This window comes from Rhinolophus sinicus, linkage group LG01 (genome assembly GCF_036562045.2).
Source record: "Rhinolophus sinicus isolate RSC01 linkage group LG01, ASM3656204v1, whole genome shotgun sequence".
NCBI lineage: Eukaryota > Metazoa > Chordata > Mammalia > Chiroptera > Rhinolophidae > Rhinolophus > Rhinolophus sinicus.
In genome coordinates this window covers 184,250,078-184,273,669 of record NC_133751.1, presented here as the reverse complement: position 1 = coordinate 184,273,669, position 23,592 = coordinate 184,250,078, and the positions used below count along the sequence as shown (strand labels likewise).

The following is a 23,592-nucleotide window of genomic DNA, read 5'->3' as shown; positions in this document are numbered from 1 at the left end:
AAGTTCACCTTTATTTACTGTGCTTCAATAGAGAGACCAAACTGGAGAATGCATATGTTTTCCTGAAGTAAAAGTCTTATCTGGAACAAGAATCCTCATGTTCTAGAATGATAACATCTTCAAAATAAGAATATTTCTGTCTGCATGACAATGTAATCCCCAGACATATTCTGAATATTAAATAATAGTAATACTTTCATTAACAATCATTTTAGGAAATTAAGAATGTATTGTTTTCAAAACAACTCCCAAGGAGGTTGTTTTCTATTGACTTCCCCAGAGGTAGACCCAGAATTGAGGACTCACATGTAAGTGGTTTATTCAAGAGGTGATCCTAAGAGAAACTGGTAAGGGAATGGGAGCCCCAGGACGTGGAAAGGGAGGAAGCCATGATGGGTGTAACCTCAGAGAAAGTTCTTTGGAGGGTGACTTCAACTTTATGCCACAGGATCTCTTGACTATGAGTTACACTTGGGAGTTTTCCTCAACCCACTGTAAGGGGTCTGAGCTCTCATATTTCCGGACCCATCACTTATCATCTAAGCAACAGCTGGGAGTTTCTGGTGATGGATATAACTTCCACACATTTCTAGCTCTCTGTGGCTGCAGGCAAAGTATGTGCGGTAGTGCAAGGGCAGCCATTGGAAAAAGAGTCACATATGTGTGAGCTGTTGGAGGATAAAAACACATCAAAGACAGAGAGAGATGCAGGAGAAGGGGCCTGAAGGGATCCAGATGAAGCACTGGCAGTGGCCACTAGACAGTATTTCTGACATCCTGTTCCAATAAATTATTTGACCAAGCAACAATTATTAAGAACAGAGTGACCCTCGGCATGCTACCCTCCTTCTCTTTGTCTCAGCTTCTTTAACAAATAAATAAAAGTACCTAACGCAGGGTTCTTATGCATGTTACACAAGGTAATACACATAAAGTATTTTGATTACTACATGTAGTAATGGAAATTAATAATGAATTCATGTTAGTGTTTTTTAAAAAAAAAACTCCTTTGTATTTAGTATCACAAATTTATACAGTTGAGCAGTGGGCTTCTCTTTGTGCCATAATAAATTTATGCCTGATTCAGATTATATGCAGATGATTAGAATAGTACTAGGGTGATATGAAGAATGCATTTTCAGTAACACATCAGAAGATTGCTAAACTGCATAAGAAAAGGAAGGGAAACAGGAGCTCGGTCACACATAGTGGAAACAAAAATAGAACTCATTTTAACATTGATGTATAAAAAATTAGAGCTAAAAGCTTGGCTACCATTTGAATTTATCATTTTGCATCATCTTAAACTCTAAATTTACCTGTAAGTCAAGAAGATCTAGATCATATATAGCAATAGTTAGGAAAAAAAGCACTGACAGAGTTTGGTGGAATAAAGAAATAGTAACAGAAAATGCAGTATATTCAAATTTCCTAAAAAATCTTTTAAAAGGCATCATGAAGACACCTTTATTAGCACTGCGATAATATTATGTTGAATCATATAAAATCACCAATACTTAAACATTTTCGATGTTTGGAAACAGCAATTTCATATGATTCAACCTAATACATAAAGCCTGTTGGGAGACAGTCTGCCATGGGCCTCCGTTTCTTCTATACATTTTGCTGGCAATGCCAAGAAAGCAAGGCCCTGGCCACTCTTTACCTAGTCCATTTCTCAGAGTTGTGTTTGCAGCAAGGAAGCAACCATAAGCGATGAGGAAATGTCTTCTTCTGAAATAAAGATCAGTGTTGCTTACTGCTTACTGGAAAAGCAATGAAGTCCTCCAGCTCAGTGTTTCTGTCCTGTAACACACCTCACTGCATTTGCAGGTGTTACCTGGACTCTACATCTCCTGCAGTGTAAGCGTACTGATGCTTATGCACAGCTTACTGGGCTGTGAGGAATAATGACCTTTGTCTCTGACTCAGGGGCATCATGTCTTCTATTATTCATGAAACAGTAACAAGCTAACTTCTTAGCTTTAAAGTAGGGTAAAATAAAATCCAAGACACAAAAATGCCACAACACAGAATAGTCTCAAGATTGCATTAGTTGTATCAGCAGTGAAGTTTTTCCAAACTATTGCCATTTAAGGCCAGGGAGTTGAAAATGTCCTTAAGAAAGTTCATTATGGTCATTCATCACCTATCTATCCTTGCTCTTAGGATCCTTTCACAGGAAGTGAAAAATACATCATGGTCCTTAGTCTCCTCTACCCTTAGAACCATGTGAAGTCCCCAAGAAAGCTATGAGTATGTCCTTGATTCTTGGCAGAATCTTAGTGGGAGGTTTTAGGCAAGTTGACCGCTTGTGTTTCCATCTGTTCTCTTCCAACTTTATTTGCTATGGGTTCACTCTTTAGACATGCATTAAGCTTTGTAAATCAGAGCTCCTATAGTACTCAGAGCTCCGAATTGTCAAAAGACAGCCTTACAAACTAAAACACAGCCTAGATTAAAGCTGATAACCTCAGTCTCCAGACACAGCTCCTCGGCTTTCTTCTTGAATATGGCTTTGGTTGGTCACACTAGTTTTCTTCCCTCCTAGGTTGACCATTGATGAAACCCAACCATTTCTTCCTGACAGTGCCACAATTGTGGAGTTGGCATTTTTATGTAAATAGCTGTTCTCTGATTCATGAGGCCCCATGGCCTCTGACACTTTCCATCCTGACTCTTATCAGACACACACTGGCAAAACCTGAAGAAATAAAGAGGACAAAGAAAGGCAATAAAAGGGTTACAACCAAGGAGTGTATGGTGACAGGACCAACAAGGAAATTTGGAAATGGGTGACTGAACACCCAAGGATACCCTGTCAGCCAGTCATAGCGACAACATTCGTCCAAAGCCTGACAAGTGCTTAGAACCACATCAAGGTGTCACAGGGAGATACATAGGAAATGACAGTCATAGATGTTACCTTAAGAGCACGTAAGTTTTCATAGAAAACATAACACAATTAAATGCCTGTATACCCGTAAGCAGCCAATCTGGCCCTTGTTTACCTCTCCAATTCCTCTTTATTTCTCTTCTAGTACCTGTCACAAGCTGCAATATTTAGCTGATTTGTGCTCTTGATTATTATGGCTTCCCTGGGCTAAGGCTTGCCTGGTATGCAACAGTGGACCCATTCCAACTATCTATGACTACCACCTCCAGTTCAGCCACTGGAATAGAAATTCCAAGAGGACAGGGACTTTGTCTACCTTATTCACCACTGTAATCCCAGAGTTTAGCAAAATCTGTATAGTAGATTCTCAAAACACTTCTTTTGGACAATTAAGTAAATAAGTAGATAAAAACAGCAATAGTTATATATATAGAGAGAGAAAGATTATGCTACATATCTTCTGAATGCTGCTAGTCACTCAAAAACACAAACTTAAGTGTAAACCTGGCTCAAAGGCACAAGCAAAATTTTCAAAGAATTTAGGTGGTGAAAAAAAAAAATCTCTAGACCCCAGGGCAGCTGCCCTAAAATTGACCTCAGATGCATAAATGAGCTTAGCCAAGATCAGCAAAACTGATCCTAGCTGACCTATAGCTTCATGAGCCATGGAATTTTAGAGTGGTTTGGTTTGCAGCATTGTTGTAGCACTAACTAATATTATACTTTTTTAAAGTAATAAAAATTAATCCCCAGCAAAACAAATATTACAACGCAAACACGATTTACCTTTATTGAACTAGAAAGTACTTTTAGTTAAATTCTTTGATTCCTCTAGGACGGCAAACACCTTCCCTGCAATCACTTCCACGTCCATTGGGGCTGAGCAGGCTTGGGGAGGACACACTTAGAGAAGATGCATGAAGGACACGAGCAGGCTCAGCACTATGGTGGCAGATGTCATCTTTCCAGCACTGTTGGAATACCAGTATTTCTCATACACATCATCCAGGATGGAGAGTACAGCTGCCATGGACTCCTCACAGGTGGCCTGAATCTGAGCTTCTGGCAGAACAAATCCATATGTACCATTGTCCCTCAGCTCAAATGTATATGAGAAGGGGATCCCAATGTCCCGAGCCCAGTCTCTTGAAGAGCCTGATGTGGCATCTACAAATGAAACCATGAAGGCAGAGTTAGAAATTATATAGTGAAAGCATAGATTTCTAGCAGCCATTTCAGGAATAAAGGTTCAATCCAGTAAAATAATTAATGTCCTTCATGTCAGGTTCTCATGGAAGCTGTCTTCTCCTTCTCCTTGATAGTAAGCCCCTGTAAGGCAGGAATTACATCTTGTTTAGCCTCTCTGTCTCCCCTCCCCCTCTCTCCCCAAAGCACCTGGGCTTATGCCTGGCACGTAGCAGAGGTGTGGTTGTTTCTCAGCTGAATCAAAGACTGGACAAACTAATATTCTAAGGCAAATGTAAACCGACACATAAAGGAACAGAAACAAACCAACCAACTGGAAAAATATTATCCAAATATTATCTAGGTGGTCTTCTGGTGGGTGGAGGAGGTGGTGGTAGGGGATGGGGAAAAGCAGCACACTCTCCTTTTAACTAAATTCTTTTTTTTAAGATCCTTTCTTGGGCCCCACCTGTTCTGCTTTCTTAGTCTGAGGGGTCCTCTGGGAACTGAATCAACTGACCAAGGACCACTGGAAAACATCCTTCCTGTGCGTTCTCCCTGCCAGCTCTTTTTAACTGGAGCCAGAAAGAGTTCTGGTCTGAGCCAGTGTATTAATTTTTTTTCTTTGAGCTCACACCTTATCCCTAGAGAGCATAATTCTGGATTTGTATAGACTGTCTTTTATCCTTGGTCATTTTGATTTGTAAAATTTCCTGTTGATCCCAGGAACTCCTCTCTCCCTCTTCTGCCCACCCCACTCCCCAAAGTCCACTGACTTCTTTTGTGACTTAGATACTATTGAGGAGGTGAAAAAAAGATACTTACATAAAATATCTATACTCGATCCAACTTTATAATTGGTTCCATGCTTTGCTTTCAATGCAGTGGCTGCCTTCTGTCCAACTTGGATCTGGAGGTGGGAAATGCAGAGAGAGATATCTGGTGTTAAAAATAAAACCAACCATCCAGAGGGTTTGGTATTTTGTCCAAATCCATCTCCAGAGTTCCAGACCATCTTTTTCACTTTCCATTGGACATCTATACATAGGTAGCCTGCTGATACTTCAAAACCAACCCTCTCAAACCCAATTTCATCATCTTCCGCCCTAATAAGTGAGGGTTTTTCATATTTCTGGCTTATCATGTTCCTCCAAATACATGGGAAATCCTGCAGTCATCTGTGACTCTCCTTTCAAATAGTTACCAAGTTGCAGTTCCAGGACCATCACCCTATTTCAGTCTCATTACCTCTAAATAGACTATTGTCACCTTTTAATAAGGTTGATGAAGGCCCTGGCATGTATGTGGGAGGAGAAGCTTGGGAAGGGATGCAGGGTTGGTATGGGAAGAGTTCAAATGGAAAGAATGTCAGCATGTAAAACATTAGAATTCTTATAGCTGTTCTAATTTTCAGAGAAGTTTAGAGCAAGGCTATATATAGTTATGTTTCCCCTACATAGTGATTGCCAAGTTGTCTATCACACAGTATAATATTTATTATGATTTCTACACATCTTTGGTTTTGTAAATATAGAGAGACTAATTACTAGTCTCTGGTAGTTTTAAATAATACTAGAAATGGAAACCTTGAAAAGTTGGCTCGATTCTGTGTGCACTCCATCAAAGCTTACCTCTAAGAACCTAAAGCCACTGCTAGCTAGCTTCAATTACGTAAAGATAAAGTGGCAAAATTTTTACACTGTCTTTTAATTGAAAATTCTTGGAGATGAATGTTTATGTTAACTCTTCAGCACCTGAGACTATAAATGATATAGCATTGAAGCAATCTTTCTCAATTCAGTTTGCCAATTTCTGAATATAGTACTAAAGGGTTGTCTGTAATTCCCATCTTAGAGTTAGTTACTTTCCCGTAATGGCAACATTAATGCCCCAGGTCCCTCCTACCTTCTTGTCCCCTCTAGCCTATGGCCAGAGGGCTCTAACTACACAGCCAATCAGCAGCACAAGACTCTCTAAACTTTGAACACAAACCTTGCAAAATGGTCACATAGTATCTGTTTTCCTGAACCAAGAAGGGAATGAAATTCCATAGACAAATACTGGGGTCATGGGCCTCTTTTTTCTGCTGGTGGGAGGCCTGTCACATCAAAGATCTACCATGGCCTGTCTTTGGTGGTTCCTTTGTGTTTGTCACAGATCCCTTTAAGTAGAAAGTAGACATCTATGACAAACGTTCCAGAAACTGGAAAATAAAGAGAGTTCTGGGCTTCTCAACTGAAATCTCTGTTCCTGCAGATTTCTTTATACTAAGAAATGGAACTTCTAGGGCTAAGAAGTGAGGGGGAAGTAGGACACAGTAGACTGAACATCTAAACTGATAACCCCTTCTAGAAATTGTAAACACTTCCTGAGCAGAAAGAGACAGTGTGAGGTGGTCAGATGAATGTAACCTCTGGAGTCTGAAGATATGAGTTCCAGTCTGGGCTCCACCATTCACTACCTTTAGAGGTTCTAGAAATATAGTTAACTCAAGGTCTCAATTTACACATCCCAAAGTGAGCTTATTATATTGTCATGAGTGTCAGATGAAATAATGGCTGTAAAATCCCTTTGTAAATTGTAAATTTATTTTGCATGTTATTTTTGACTGCTGGGGGAAAGACTCCCTTTAGCAAAACTCTACAGTCGTTTTCCATTTTGTGCCCAGACATGTGTTTTATGGGTCATGCTCCAGTGGGACAGGGACAGGACATGTAAGAGAACTAGTGGGTCCCCGGACCTCTGTGATCTTAAGCACAGAGTGAGCTTAGTCTCCATCCATTCCAGCATTTGTTGACAATGAAGAGTTTATTTTTTAAAAATAAAAAAGATTAGCAGAACATAACAAGTGGTGGTCAGAATGTGGAGAAATTGGAACCGTTGTGTACTGTTGGTTGGAATGGAAAATGGTGTGTGTATCTGCTATGGAAAAACGATATGATGGTTCCTTGAAAATTAAAAATAGACTTACCATATGATGCAACTACTCCTGATTATATACCCAAAAGAATTGAAGTGGGATCTCAAGAGATATTTGTACACCTATGTTCACAACAGCATTATTTGCAATAGCCTAAAGGTGAAAACAATTCACATGCCCACTGATAGTTGAATAGGTAAAGGAAATGTGGTCTATACATACAATGTAATATTATTCAGTCTTAAAAAGGAAGGAAATTCTGACACATGACACAACATGGATGAACCTTGAGGACATTATGCTAAGTGAAATAAGTCAATCACAAAAAGACAGATACTGTATGATTCCACTTATATGAGATATCTAGAGTAGTCAAACCCATAGAAAAAGAAAGTAGGATGGTGATTTCCAGGGGTAAGGGGGTTGGGGAATTGTTATTTAATGGGTACAGAGTTTCAATTATGCAAGACGAGAAGTTTTAGAGATTGGTGGCTCAATAACCTGACTATACTTAACACTACTGAACTATCCACTTAAAATGGTTAAGATGGTAAATTTTTTGTTATATGTATCTTACCACAATTGAAAATTGGAAAAAAAAAATTTTTTAAAGATACAAATATTACAATCTGAAATTGATCCTCTCTTTGACTCGCATCTATTGTCCTCAGGTTCACAAAAGGGCGAAGCGCTAAGTACTTTTTAGCAATTCTGCCCACCAATTCTGCTTAGGTAAACACAGCTTCAGAGAAGGACCTGGATGAGACAGAGCTCACGTTCGCTGCCCCTGCTTGGATTTCACTGGCACTTCCCCTTACAAACACTCCCAGGCAAATACTAGAAGCAGAATTTAGAAGAAAACAAAGCATTGTGTTTAGCAGAGAAGAGAGTAGATATTATTTAGCCGTGTTATTTTAGATATGCCATATTCCACTAACAGCTGGCGAGTTCTTTAAAGCACAGTTCAAAAGCTGTAATTGCTGAACGGAGCTTCAAGAGAATTTACAGAAATGAAAGCACATTCCTGCAGATTATTAACATAGTCATCTCATTTATATTATAGACGAAGACCTAAGATGTCTCCCAACTTGACATTTTATGAAACAGGTGGTTAATTAATGTAGGTAAAGCAGCATTTAACCTGAAACCTTCCCAGCAGGCATCTGGCAAGGTGTAAAAATCAGGAGAAAGAAAATAAGGAAGAGCAGAGAGAACAAAAGTGGGGCTGGAGCCAAAATCTTGGAAATGGAAATCAGGGAAAGGAAAGCAAGGGTCCTACGGAGGCTTCTCGACAGGCTCTGGCGCTCTGGTCTTACCAGTTCTTTGTGGTTACTTGCTTTATTTTCGGTATAGCCATAGGGCAGGAGGATGAGCTGTCCATAAGAGTGCATGGTCAGGAAACATACAATGTCTTCTTTCTTGCTCTCTATAAAGCTGGCAACAGCTTTAGTCTCAGGCTCAGACACTGGTCCTGTCCCACAGAATGTTAAATCTTGGCAGTTTTTAGATGCACCAATACCTGGAATGCACAGGAAAACACAAAAAAGGCATCACGATCTCAGTTTAGAACTGACAGAGGGCAAGGACTCATTTTTGCTCAGGGCATCTGTGGATGGAATCAGGGCTTGTTGACGTTGCTTAGTTAAGTAAGTCTGGTTAAGTTCGTCTACTAGGATAGTCATTGAAGGAGCAACTCAGAAAGGCAGAAGGGCTGACATTTGGGTTTAGAAACAAACTCCATGCTTACACGGCCCGGGAAGGAAGATGTGAAATAGAATCGCATTTTCAGGAATCTTTTATTTAAGCTTGTGGTGGGCCCTGAAACCAGTTCTCAGGTTCCGAGGCCAGACTCTGACATAGTCTCATTGGCCTAAGTTTCTCTCTTGCTGTCTTACTGGTTTGAGTCTTGTTAGAGATATTTTGCAAGTAAGTAAGTAGCCTGTCCTCAACAAAAATGGTAAAGCCCATCATTCATTGAGCACCTTTTACATGCTGTGCACATGGGCTCAGCCTCTCCTGTGTGGCATCGCCTTTAATCCCACAGCAACCTGCTGGTAAGATGGTATTACTGTGGGATACATTTAAATAAGAGAAAAGTGAAACAGGGAGATGAAGCAATTTTTCCAATATCACACAGCCACTACGTCTGAATTTTAACTCTTGCCATCTGGTCTTTAACCAGACAGCTCCTCACCATTTCTAACTCTTTATTTACTTCCAATTCATGGGGCATGTTGAGATTCAGAAACATGAAGATGCCTTCAGGAGAAGGAAATGTTTACCTTGTTTACTTCTGCCCTCCTGCTGTACAGTAATCTGCAAGGATGATTCTCTGCATTTTTTTCTCTTTATGACAATTTGTATATTTCAAAAGAGAGTGATGGATTTCAAACATATTCACACTGGTCTACGTCTCCTTTGCCTTTGGTTAGCCAACCTCACTTGAAGAAGAGTGCTGCACTTAAGTGTTACCTCTTTTTACTCTATAGATAATACATCTCTTTAGAGGGAAGCTCAGAAAGCTGTACAAAATTAGACGCTTATTTTCAAAAGTTCTCTCTTTAGTAATTCACCTCTTTCCTGGCTTCTCAACTCCATTTTTTGTTCACCAATTCATCAGCTAACCGTGTACTTACTACACCAGGATGCATTGAAATTTCGATTGAGATCTGTCCCAAAACATTTGCCGTTATCATGAGATGAACGGGACTTCCTCCAAAGCCGATCCTGTGACAGAGGGACATAAGGATGTTGCCATCAGAAGGTCTCATAAATCATAGTGTCAGTCGTGACGGGTGGTCCTCCAATATGAATAGTCATTCCTCGGAATCTCTGAAAGAACTTGCCTGTAATATGATGAAGCTTGTGCTTATAATTTTTATTCTTGCCGATAGGCTAGCAACCCCCAAGAACACGAACATTGTAAACCATCAAATCCGAGGCCTTTTACTCACAAGCAGATTAGCAGTGCCTGGGGGACGTGATCTGCTTAATCAGGGAAAGCTTCAGAGAGTCATTTTGTGAGTCCAAGCGATACAGGATGAAAGGGAAATAGCTTGGCAGATGGAACAAGGCTGTTCCAGATGTATCAGAGACAGTCTCTGCACAGCTCTGGAAACAGAAGACTGTGCGTGGAGAGGGGAATAAAGACAAGTTTCACCAGACAAGTTCACGGGGATGGACTTCATTCACATACCGGGCGAAAGGCTGTTGCAGAGAAAGGGGTCCCATGAAAGCCTTTGGGGGAGTGCTTGGGGGGGAGGAGGAATGAATGTTCTCTAGAAACAGAGTCTCTTATTTGTGGAGTAATATGCTGTGGAAACATTTTAAAGCGGAAGTTGTCTGCTATGTAAAAAGCTTTATGAGATGTTTGCCCCCTGTGTAAATGATCACAATGAAAGACGAAGGCTGGGTTAGTATTTATACATCATCTGTGCCCCTCATGCTTCTAGAACTGGTCTGAGGAGAACCAGGTGGCAGGCCATCCACAAACTTTAAGAAGACAGAGTGGGAGAAAAGTTAAATATGGCTAGAAAACTGGGAATATGTCCAAACAAGCAAAGCAAACCTGTGGAGGACTTCAACTCTAAAAAGGTCTCTTTGATACTAAACTTGACTTAGATTGTTGCCTTAAAAATGTTCGGTTGACTTTTACCCCAAATAGGGTTTCTTTCTTTACACGTCCACAAAACATTGCTATGGCTGCAATGACCGAGGTCAGAAAAATGAACCTGAGTCAAGATCTAGCTTATGAACTCATCCCAGGACCAAACGCCATCTACTCACCGTTGTCCAAGTGTAGATATAACCGTCTATGTTAAAAACTGGCAGCACGTAGAAATCCAGTTTCGTAAGGAACCTCCTTATCTTTGAGTTGTCTTTATAGTTTTGTAGAATCTGGAAGTTTAAGAGAAACATTTGGAATGATGCTGGAAAGCGGTCTTTTCTCTCTTCATTTTTTAATGATTTCAACTGAATCATAAGAGATGACCACATATCCAACCAACTTCCCTCCACCCTCCAGCTCACCTCACTTTTGCCTATTGGTGATGGTGGAGGTTCTCAAATTTCAGTGTGCATCCGAATAAGCAGCAGGACTTGTTAAAATACAGACTGCTTGACTCCGCTCCCACACCTACTCCCCCACCGCTAGGTCTGAGTTGGTCTGAGGTGGAGCCTCAGAATTGTCATTTCTAACAAGATCCCAGTTATTTTTATGCTGTCGGTCTAGGAACCAATTAAGAATTTCTCTTTATGGGTTAAATTCTTCATGTTTGGATTTCTGAAGAGACTGACACAAAAAGTATCTTATATTACTTTTGAAAGCTTTTTATTCCCTCAAGGGAGGGGTATGGGAATACATAAAAATTCACTGTGCTACTGATTGTCCATATGTTAATCTCTTAATCCATACAACAGACCCCTGAAGTAGTCATTTCATCCTCCTATTGCAGGTGGAAACTAGGGGTTTTAGTGTTGGAAAATTTGCCCAAGACTATTTGAAAGAGGCAGCACCAGCATTCACTCATCTCTAACTTCCAAGATATATTTCCTTCTTCTTTCTTAGATATATTGACCTTCCAATAAACATGATTTTGTATGCACTAGGAAAAGATCAGAATACCTCACTTTTCAGCGAAGCTATTTATTAATTTCATTTCCCTCTGGGAGAAGGAATAGCTCGGTAGACTTGCATTGTCAACATATGAATGAAGCTTTCTATAAAGCCAAGATGCGACAGGTATTTTGTGGGGTGGTTAACCATTCTGAGAGAGCTAAAGACACTTACTTCTTTCACAAACCATTGGCAAAAAGCAGGGGCAATCCATTCCCTGGCGTGAATTCCGCAGTCCATCCAAATGATCTTCTTGGGGTTATTGGATGGCAGGCTGATCTGAAGGGAACATCTGTGCTCCATTACCAAACAATCACTTATTATTGTAAGCCACTGTGCAAAGTTAGCAGGTTTTTTATTTCCCTTGCTTACTCTACTCTGTGATTGCAAGTCTGAGACGAGGACTCTGGCAGAGATACCTACCAATATGACCCTTCCTGACCCTTCCTCGGTTACCCCTGTTGTTTACCTGGGCTGTTATTCTTAGGACCACATGCTCACTCCCCATGTCCCCCACCCAAAGCCTTGTAGGGAGGCTAGAGATCGGGTTATCGCCGTGGCTAGGTTATTATCTGACTGTGTGACCTTGTACAAGTTACTTTGCATCCCTGGGTCTTGGTTCCCTCAACCATAAAATGAAGGAACCAAAAGCTGAAGGTTGTCTATGGTTTTTGATCCTTTTTATGGAAAATAAGGTTTTTAAAAAGAACAATACATATTTTTTTAAAACTCAAAATACACGTGAAAAGTGAACTAGCTCTGGTGTATGCATGAGTAGGGTGTTTTCCCTATGCAGCCCCTCCTCTCCCAACTCCATGAAAGCCTGGAGGCACCCAGGGCTTCACAGAGCCAGCCACTCAGCCAAAACGTTTAAGTTCCTGTCCAGCCCTGTCATCCACGATTCCAAGTTCCTCAGCCGGGGTGAGGTAGGCCCAGCATGGAGAAAACAAAGGAATAAGCTCTTTTACTTCTAGGTCTTACTGTTTTTAAATCCTACCCCAATGGTCCCACCGAACTATCCCAAATTCTCTTTGCTCCAGAACTCGATTCCACCCAGATAATTAACATGAAGCCTTTCTAAGTTTTGAATTTTAAAAGCCCAGTTTGGGGTGGAAAAGGCAAAGTCTTTCTGGACTGCTTCTTTTCACAGTGTCTACATTTCTGACTAGAGCCCCTGAATAGTAAACAAATATCCTTGGATTGGGTGGGAGAGACCCCTCTGCCCCAGTAACAATTTTCAGCCTTCTCACTCACCTTCAAATAATACATGGGCCGAGTCTCATAGGTCATCCCCAGGAAATGTTGTGTCACCACTTCTGCGTGCTTCTCACTTATCTGGTTCATCCACTGATAGATCTGAAACAGCCAGGGAGGATCGCAGGTATCAATAACAAGATTGTTTGCTTGCCTCTAATTAACTGCTTCTTTCCTTCAGATACTGAACTCTGTACCAAGATTGTTTGCTTGCCTCTAATTAAGATAACTGCTTCTTTCCTTCAGATACTGAACTCTGTACTCTTTCTTCTGCATTGCAATAGCTGTGTGCTAAACAACCAAAGGACTAAACCAATGAATTATTACCCATCCTCTCCCGTTTTCTCTAAAAATCGACTCGGACATAGGTCTTAGGCCACCCTGTTGAACTTTACAAACAAGTTGCTGAGAATGAACAATTTCGATAACCCACTGATAATACTTCAGAAACGTTATACAACAATACATCCTTCAAATGGCCACCAGACTTAGATTTCATGTGGCACCCAATCATTCCAGAAATTTCAGGTCAGGCTTATTTTGCAGGGTCTTCTTCAGTCTTTATGGATCTCAGCAAAATACTTTGCTAACTTCCATGGTTCCAAGATTAGAGATGAGTTGGATATGTCCTTCACAGAATATGCCAACAGAAGTTTCTAAATCAAGCCCAAGATAACCATTTTGATTAAACTGGGGAGAGCTGAATAGATGTTGATTTAATTACAAGTCTCACAACATGCATAGAAAGGAAAGGTCTTACATTTTTGCCTGTAAGTCAATAACCACGGTTCTACACGAGTGAGTGGAATAAGGGAATTCACAAACATAAGACAGTCATAGGGGTGTAATAAGATATCTCCCGTACTTTAAATTTTTTCTTGTATTATTTGAAACAAATTCTGAAAAATAATAACATATTTCTAAATATTGACAGAATAAGTGGTAAAGTCTATATGGAGGACAACTTGTACATTTATATAGTAGGTGACGTCATAGGAATGGCGGCAACGGGGCGAACTTTTTGAGTTCTCCTCCAGATCTTATCACAAACGGGACATCTATAACCCATCAAAGGACTCTCTGCTCATCACGCAAACAGCTAAGAGACTCACAAGGATTACTTGAAGGTGGGCAAATTGGGCGAGCAGGGGAAAAGGGAAGAAGCAGAGTGGGGAGACAGCCGCATCCGCAGCTGTGGAGATGCGGCCGGCACCCGTGGCTGCAGAGACGCAGGGGATCCCAGGATGGAACAGAGAACACAAAAGCCAGGAGGTGGGCTCTTTTCCTGCGTCCCACAGCTGATCTCTCCTGCCGAGGGGGCAGCATATCCAGCATTTGAGGCAGTAACCTCAGCTGAGACCTCCAGCTGGGCCCCAGGTCAGACAAAGGACACAAACTCCATATCTGGGCCCCTCCCCGCACTCTCCCAATCCTACCCCTGCCCTTCCAGGGACTTAAACTGTCCCCTGAACTGAGAAGTAGTGTTAGATTACAGAGGAGCCATAGTGCTCAGGCTCTGGGAAGACTGGTGTGTGGCTCTGACCCAGAGAAGAGTCCAGGAAGAGTGTGATTTTTGCTGGGCTAAGAGAGAAGAGACTCCTCCACCCCCAGCCCCCACCCTTTCTGGCCTGCCTACATACACACACACACACACACACACACACACACACGGAAGAAGTGCCCTAAGACTCAGGAGAACTGGGCACAGGGCTGGTGGTGATACTCTCAATGCGCATATGTGCAGACAAGAGCAGAAATTGCACTGACTTTGTAGAAACTACCATCCAGACCCCTCAGCCCCACTCATGTAAATCTGCAGCCCCAACATCACTCTGGGCACCAGGTGATTGGCTCTGCATGCACAACACACAGAGGACTCTTTGGTACAGTAGAGGACAACCTGGAGATTACTTGGTGGGCTTAAGCCAAGACTGGCACTGCTTTTTTAGTTTTGTTTTGTTTTTCTATCTTTGATATCTTTGCCTGTGTTGAGTGTAGGTTATGGGTTGTTTTCACATGTGAATGTATTTGATTTTTTCTTTGTTGTTGTTGTTGTGCTTGGTGATTTGCTTTGTTCTGAAATTGCTCTACACCGGGGCCCAGCTTAAGAGGCATAAGATTCAATACACCCAGAGGCCAACTCCAGACCAAACCAGAGTACTACCGGGTTTGACCTACAAGTGACACACCCAGAGGGAATTCTCCACAGGCACAAGAGCCCATAGAGGCCAAACCTCACCTAAGTGGTCAACCCTCATGCAGCAGAACACCCTGCTGTGGACAGAGCCAAGTCTCAAAACTACTCAGCCTAGCAGTCAATCCCACCTACTCACAAGCTGAAAGCAATTAAAGACAACTTTAACAGGAAAATGTACACAACACAAGAGCACCTTTAGAGCACACATAAAGGAGAAGAAGGAAGTGGTGCAAGTCAAATATAAAGGACACATACTACCTAAGATAACCTAGCAAGAACTAAGAACCCGAGGGGATCTACCTAATACATCGGAGCAAACACAGAGAGTCAGCCAGAATGAAACATGTCCCAAATAAAAGAACAGAAGAAACCTCCAGAATTGGAACCAAATGAAATAGAGGTAACCAATGTATCAGAGACACAGTTCAGAACACTGATGATAAGAATGTTTAAGGAGCACGACATAAAAAAGGATAGAGAAATCATAATGAACAACCAGTTAGAACTAAAGAACACAATTACTGAAATAAAGAACTCACTTGAAGGAATTAACAGCAGGTTAGATGAAGCAGAGGATTGAATCAGCGACTTAGAAGACAAGTTAGCAGAGATCACCCAAACAGAATAACAAAAAGAAAAAGCATATAAAACAATGAAGGTGGTTTAAGAGACCTCTGGGATAACATCAAGCGCAGCAACATGCGCATCATAGGAATACCAGAAGGTGAAGAGAGGAAGCAAGGGATTGAGAACATATTAGAAGTTATAATGTCCGAAAACTTCCCTAACTTGGTGAAGGAAACTGACATACAAGCCCAGGAAGTGCAGAGAGTTCCAACCAGGATAAACCCAAACAGGTCCACACCAAGACACATTATAGTTAAAATGGCAAAGGTTAAAGACAAAGAGAGAATCCTAAAAGCAGCAAGAGAAGGACAGAAGGTTACATACAAAAGAACTCCTATAAGACTATCAAATGACTTTTCTACAGAAACATTGCAAGCGAGGAGGGAGTGGCAGGAGATACTCAAAGTGATGGACAACAAAGGCCTACAACCTAGATTGCTTTATCCAACAAGGCTATCATTTAAAATTGAAGGAGAGATGAAGAGCTTCCCAGAAGCAATATACATATTCAACGCAATTCCTATCAAACTACCAACGACATTTTTCACAGAAATAGAACATATAATCCTAAAATTTATATGGGACCATAAAAGACCCCAGATAGCCTCAGCAATCTTGAGAAATAAGAACAAAGTGCGAGGTATAACAATACCTGACATCAAATTATACTAGAAGGCTACAGTAATCAAAACAGCATGGTACTGGCATAAAAACAGACACATAGATCAATGCAACAGAATAGAGAGCACAGAAATAAATCCATGCCTATATGGCCATTTAATCTTCGACAATGGAAGCAAGAATTTACGGTGGGGTAAAGACAGTCTATTCAATAAATGGTGCTAGGAAACCTGGACAGACACATGCAAAAAAGTGAAACTGGACCACCTCCTTGCACCATTTACAAAAATAAATTCAAAATGGCTTAAAGACTTAAGTGTAAGATCTGAAACCATAAAATTCCTAGAAGAAAATATAGGAAGAAACTTTACAGACATTACCTGGAGTAAGATTTTTACCGATATATCCCCTCAGGCAAGGGAAGTAAGAGAAAAAATAAACATGTGGGATTACACCAAACTAAAAAAGTTTTTTCACAGCAAAGGAAACCATCAATAAAACAAAAAGGGATCCTACTGAATGGGAAAAGATATTTGCCAATGATATATCCGATAAGGGGTTAATATCACAAATTTATAAAAAACTCACTCAACTCAACTGCAAAAAATCAAACAACCCAATTAAAAAATAGGCAGAGGACATGAAGAAACATTTTTCTAAAAAGGACATACAGATGGCAAACAGACATATGATAAAATGCTCAACCACACTAACCATCAGAAAAATGCAAATAAAAACCACAATGAGATACCGCCTCACCCCAGTCAAAATGGCTATCATCAATAAATCAACAAACAACAAGTGTTGGCACAGATGTGGAGAAAAGGGAACCCTTGTGCACTATTGGTGGGATTGCAGATTGGTGCAGCCATTATGGAAAACAGTATGGAGGTATCTCAAAAATCTGAAAATGGAACTACCTTATGATCCAGCAATTCCACTCCTAGTTATCTATCCAGAGAAATCCAAAACTCTAATTCAAAAAAATTAATGCACCCCTATGTTTATTGCAGCACTATACACAATAGCCAAGACACGGAAACAACCGAAATGCCCATCGGTAGATGACTGGATTAAGAAACTGTGGTATATTTATACAATGGAGTATTACGCAGCCATAAAGAAGAAAGAAATCTTACCATTTGCAACAACATGGATGGACCTAGAGAACATATGTTAAGTAAAATAAGTCAGACAGAGAAAGACAAATACCATATGATCTCACTTATATGTGGAATCTAAAGAAAAGAATAAGTGAATGAACTAATCACAGTTTTGGAGACAGAGGAAAAACTGAGGGTTGCTAGATGGGAGGGGGGGTGGGGATAAGGGGGAAGGTGAGGGGATTAGAAAGCACAGTCAGTAACCACAAGATTGCCACGGGGTTACGAAAGTTAATTTGGGGAATGTAATCAATAATGTTGTAAAGATTTTGTGGGGTATCCGATGGACACTTGTCTCATTAGGGAGACCACCTCAGGGAAGATGTAGATGCCTGATCACTGCACTGTACACCTGAAGCTGAAGCTGAACAATAATGAATGTCAACTACAAGTTTACATATGTGTGTGTGTGTGTGTGTATATACTTACAAGAAGCGGAGTACAGCATTAGGAATAGAGACAGTGGAGATGTAATGGCTGTGTGTGATGTCAGAGGGATTGTGGATGGGGGAGGGGGGTTAGCACTGTGTGAGGGATATAAATGATAAACGTCTAAATATTACATTGTTTTGTGCACCTGAAACTAATAAAAAAAAGAAGAAAAAACTTTAGATGCGCATATCTTTTAACCCAGCAATTCTATTTTTAAAAACGTATACTTCAAAAAAAAGTTTTGCATAATGTCATACATACACCCCCCACATATTTGTGTATATAGCTAATTTTTCTTACTGTAACTAGTTTTGGAAATTACCAAACTTATCTTAGTAACAATATACGTATTTCTTTGAAAAACTTCTTTTCTCTTAAAAACTTGATTGTCTCTTGCATCCAACAAGAACTACCACGTTTTCAGCTAAATATGATTCAGCCATAAGGCTTTTCCACCCCATATCCCACACCAATATACACATTGGCTCCGTCCTGCTTAAACTGGCCAAGAACTTGCTGAGCGAGAGTAAAGGTTAATTCTGGTTTATGTTCACACTGGCAAAACTGGTTGGGGTGTTCTTTCCCTTCTGTTTCGTTTTGTTGTTTATTTGCCTTTTTATTTCCTGTCAACAGGATTTGTTGCTTCAGTGGTGTTGGTTGGTGGGTGATATTTGGGAATCCCTTGACCTCAGTGCCCAGGCAAATCTCCACCTCACATTTTGAGCCTCTCTAGACCATGGATAGTAACAGTGAACCATTCCTGCCCATCCTAAAGGTGGTTGTAACCTTCACCACCCCCCGCCATGGATACTTGCTCACCTCCTCCATGGGGTGGTATCTGTTATAAGAATAGGTCTCCAGGTTCTTCCATGGAGTCTTGTCCACAGCCTCTTGTCTGTGTTGTACTCGCGATCTGCAAAGGGCAGAAAGTCAGACAGAAAGCACTGAAGAAACCGACATCTCATGAAGGTTGGAAGGCTGGTGAAAAAGGTAGTAGAAACAAATGTTCACAGCATATGGAGGACTTAAGCCATTTACCTCCTTAAGGTAAATACTATTATTCCAGGTTATTTTTTTTCCCCTGAAGATTTTGTTACATAGGCTAAATCCTGTTTTTATCAGACCCTAGAAATTAGACATAAAATGTTTGTTAGCCCATTGAACACTTTTTTCTGTCTCTGCTTTGGATAACAAAGCGAGCAAAATAAGTATTTGCAGTATAAGTTCTTTGGAAAATAATTTTAGTGCTTTTTCGGAATGAGGAGAGGAGAGGGAATGCAACAAATAAGAAGGATATCTTTTTAGTCCTCCCTTCTTCCTCATTCTTTGAACTGGTTGTCCTGCCTGTCATGTCCTGCCAGGAAATGAGATCATTGGAAATGGTTTCACGATAGTGTTGGAACCAGGGATGGCGGCTGTTCAGAGCAACCCGGTTTCTTCCTTCGTGTCGTTCATCAAATGTTTGGGTCTGGCTTTATCACAGTTATGTTCTCAGTGATAGGAAAGTGAGTATAGTAAAAAGCAGGGCTAGCACTTGATGAATTCCTGTTTCAGTTGGACTAGTGTTCCCTGGCAATTTCATATATAGAAAGGGATAGATTAAAGGTAACTGTACACCCGCAAGCACCAAAGTTTGGCTTTCCCCCAGCTGAGGTGTGCAAAATGTGTATGTTGCCCCCTAAGGCCGGCATTGAACTACTGGGTCCCTGTCATACGCAAAAAAACATGACCTGTCTGGGATTTCAGTGAAAATCCATGACATTAAAAGTGCTTATCTCTTTTGCATGAAATTAAACATAATACTTAAACCTTAGAAATCCAAACACTTAGTTCAGGCAATGTTTAAACCATATACTTAGAAAAGACATTCCCCTATTTCTAGACAATTTCTGGTACAATGTATAATACATGTGGGGAGGGAAGGAAAAAGCTAGCTAATCCCCCAAATTACCACCAGTCTTATCTCACCAATCAAATGAAAAGATTATTGTACTTTGTGTATTCTTTTTAAATAAGAATTCATAAAATGTCTAACAGAGAAAATAATCCTTTGGGGTACATTATTAATAAATACTGAAGATCAAACATTGATGAAATTTTGACTGGAATGTATAAAGAAGCAAAAAAACTAGCAATGAATTATGATTGAGGCAAATTTTGTATTTCACACACTTAGCAAAGAAATGGTTTCATAAGGATTTCATGACAGTAAAGTATTTTTGAACTTTTTTTTCCTGCTTACGAAATTAGCATATGCTTATACTGGTAGTGAAATACTGCGAAAGTTTAGAGAGAAAAAGGAGGAGAAAAATGGAAAGGAGAAAAATGGAAACGAGAAAAATGAATCTTCAATCTTCTCACCTCTCTAAGTTAACCTGTTGCTATTTGGCATATTTCCTGTCAAGCTTTTATCTGTGAATATTTTTTTTCCTAAACACAGTACAGATTATATCTATCTATAATTTTGTATTCACTCCTGTGTATTCTATATTCTACTAGAGACATTTCCTCAAACCAATAAAAACTCTTCATACACATTATACTTAAAAACTGACTATATTTGATAGTAAGTATATATTACATAGTATCATTTATTTAAATATTGTCATCTGTACTGCATATTAAAGCTGTTTCCCCTTTTGGATTTTTGCTATTGTAAATAATTCTGGAATTAGTGGCTTTTTGCATAAATTTTTGTGCTCATTTCTGTTTATTTCTTTGAGTTACATTCCAGGAAGATGAATTAGTAGGTCAAACAGAATGAACATTCTCAAGGCATCTAATTCATATTGCTAAATTCCAAATGATTCAACAGATTTATACTTTTTTGGGGCATATGTAATACATATGAGAGAAAGATGATAGAGCTTGTCATCTTTGTGAAGCGTGAGTTTTCTAGACTATCATTACATCAATCATAGTGAATAAAGAGCATCAATATGGCAGCTAATCTGTGTTTTGAGTTGGTCAGAGCTCTATGAAAGTGGACATTATTTTATATCAGTAAATAATGAAAATGAAAACAGCAAATTAGAATCAGGACTAGCAGATTAGAAATGTTTCTTTCCAGTGTAGTCATGTAGTCATCAAGAGCTGTCCTACGGAAGCTGTTCCATCTGAGTCTCACTGCCTGAACTGAATCATTTCCATAATTTAACCTAGGCTTGGCAATTTTTTTTTTCTTAAATAAAAGTTTTAATGAATTTTCATTGTAGAATGTTTGCAAAATGGAGAATAGTTCAGGGACAGAAAAAATTTCAACAAAGATAATTACCATTTTGGTACATAGTTTTTCTTATATTTTTCTACATATTTTATCACATTTTGTATTTTGCATCTTTCCTTTAGCATAAAACTTGTACTTTCCCATGCTATTATATTTTTCATAATTATTACTCTAATGGATGAATAATATTCCATTATCCATACTTTAGTTTATTTCCCTAGTCTAGATTTCCAGAAGCAGGGTGTGTAAGTTTTAAGATTCTTGATATTTTTAAGCAAGTTGATTTTTTTCCTAGTCAAAGTTCTATAAAAAAATGTAAGCATCTTTGTCTTTAATTTATAGATGAATACTCTCAGAGGGAGGTAAATACAGTATCTATATGAAGCCAAGTAAACTAATGGAAAAAATGAAAAGCCAATGTCCAAACAGGTTTTTGATATCACATAGATCCTGGACTCTCTATATATATGAAATCAGGCTGCCTATGAAGCTAAGGGACACGTTGAGATCACAGAGATAGTCTGGGGCAAAAATCAGAGTGTATTTCTCTGTTCTGTGAGAACGTTTGTTGTAAGACTTTTTAACCATGAAGAAAAAGAAGAAACACTTTATAACTATACAGACTTGATGAGATACAACAAATGAGCAAAATACTGAGTTACATATTAACAAGGGAAACTATACTTTATATAGAAACTGCACTACACACACACACACACACACACACACACACACACAGAGAGAGTTCAATACATAGTATATATTTATGGAAGTTATGATTCATTATGATAAGAAAAAACACAAAAATGGACAAATGACATGAACGGGCAATTTATAAATCAATAAAATTAGTAATAAACAAGACAAAATAACCTTATTAGAAATCAACAAAATGCAAAAGAAGTCATCTATGGGTATTGTTCACTTATCAAATTGGCAAATACTTAAAAAGTACTTTTATATACTGTTGTTGGAAGTATAAACTGATGCAACTTTTCTAGAGGGCAAATTGGAAATGTGTAACAAGATTCTTAAAATTTTCTCAGCTCCTGACCCAGTAATAACACTTTTTATCACTTACATTAAGAAAATAATCAAAGATTTGCCAAAAAAAAATGATGTAGCTGGATGCTCATCATGGCATTATTTGTAAAAATAACAAAGTAGAAATCAAATAAATGCCCCATAAGGTAACAATGATGGAATATTATTAGCAGTTGCAATGTGTTTTAAATGAATTGTAAATATCATAGAAAATTTTTTACCAATTTAACTGAAAAATTTTGACAACAGTACTGTATAATTAGTTAGCTAGCTAGCTATCCAGAAATATTAGCAATAATTATCTTTTGTTGAAACTATTTTGTAGTTTTAAACATTTTTTCTTGATAATTAGAATGTGATTTACCGATGAGAAACCATATAAATAAGGGACATAGAATTTTCATTATAATTTCCTTTTTTAATCACAAACATGACATATCTGTTGATATTTATTATACATTGTGCTAAGAAATGTTTATTAGATATTTATTCATTTATTCAAAGATTATTAATGTTTAATGATAAAAGTTCAGTGATCATTATTCTTCTTATGGTGGTATGTATGCATAGGGAGAATCCAGCTGCACTGATCTTGAAAAAAACTTTCTGTTTAGACAGTTTAAATAATAATAGTGAGCCCCTCTTCCCACTTCCTACTCACCTATCATCTCCCAATCCCCAAGGGACCAGCATCCCCAAGAGGTAAAGGGTACCAAGCAGAGGCTTCATTCTTCTGTAGACAGAGCTAGAAAGTCCTGGGCTTCTCCTGCAGGCCAATAGATCAAGTGTCTCTGAGAATGCATCTAGGGGTTGGCTCCCACCATCAAGATAAGATAAGGTAGTTAATTGATATCTCAGCAGAAACATATGTGAATAGCGGCTTCATTAACTCCACCATGTCCTCAAACAGATTTTTTTTTTAAGTAGTGGAAAGCACTACCATTTGGTTTTTCATTTCTCCTCTAAAACTGAGTTTACACAAGCCCTTGACTCCGCCAGGTCCAGAGAGAAGTTTCTTCCCTATTTCTAGGAATCCCCACCCCCTGGACTCCCATTGTTCACACCACAAAGTCCCTGGGCGTAACAGGTGCTGTGTCTTCTGCTCTGGTCACAGCAGGCATACTAATTATTCACGATCTTCATTCTACTCTCAAATCTAAGGCTTCAATTGGAGTCAAGTGCCTTCTCTTGTTCTGATGTCCACCTCAGTCCACATCACCAGCTTCTTAAACAAAACCAGTTCTCTCCAAATATGAGCAGTGAAATTATTTAAAATACTTTCTCAAGTGGATTTTCCCACACATTCTTCTCACTATCAGACACCCTACCATGTTTTCAGACAAACCCAGGATATGCCTGAATCTCAAACAGTGACATTTCAAACAGTGATCAGTAAAAGTAAAGGCCCGGGT

At 39.4% G+C, this 23,592-nt stretch overlaps 1 protein-coding gene across 1 annotated transcript; it reads right to left on the bottom strand.

Annotated features, from left to right (window-relative positions):
• Nucleotides 1-3,660: 3,660 nt before the first annotated feature.
• On the bottom strand, nucleotides 3,661-22,933 carry CPO (carboxypeptidase O). Its single transcript, XM_019727086.2, has 9 exons — nucleotides 22,842-22,933; nucleotides 18,730-18,823; nucleotides 12,871-12,972; nucleotides 11,791-11,895; nucleotides 10,788-10,898; nucleotides 9,638-9,728; nucleotides 8,318-8,520; nucleotides 4,907-4,991; nucleotides 3,661-4,063 (listed from the first exon to the last, which is right to left on the bottom strand). The coding sequence occupies exons 1-9, from the start codon at nucleotides 22,907-22,909 to the stop codon at nucleotides 3,801-3,803; spliced, it is 1,122 nt and encodes a 373-aa protein (XP_019582645.2). The 5' UTR covers nucleotides 22,910-22,933; the 3' UTR covers nucleotides 3,661-3,800.
• Between the last annotated feature and the right edge of the window lie 659 nt (nucleotides 22,934-23,592).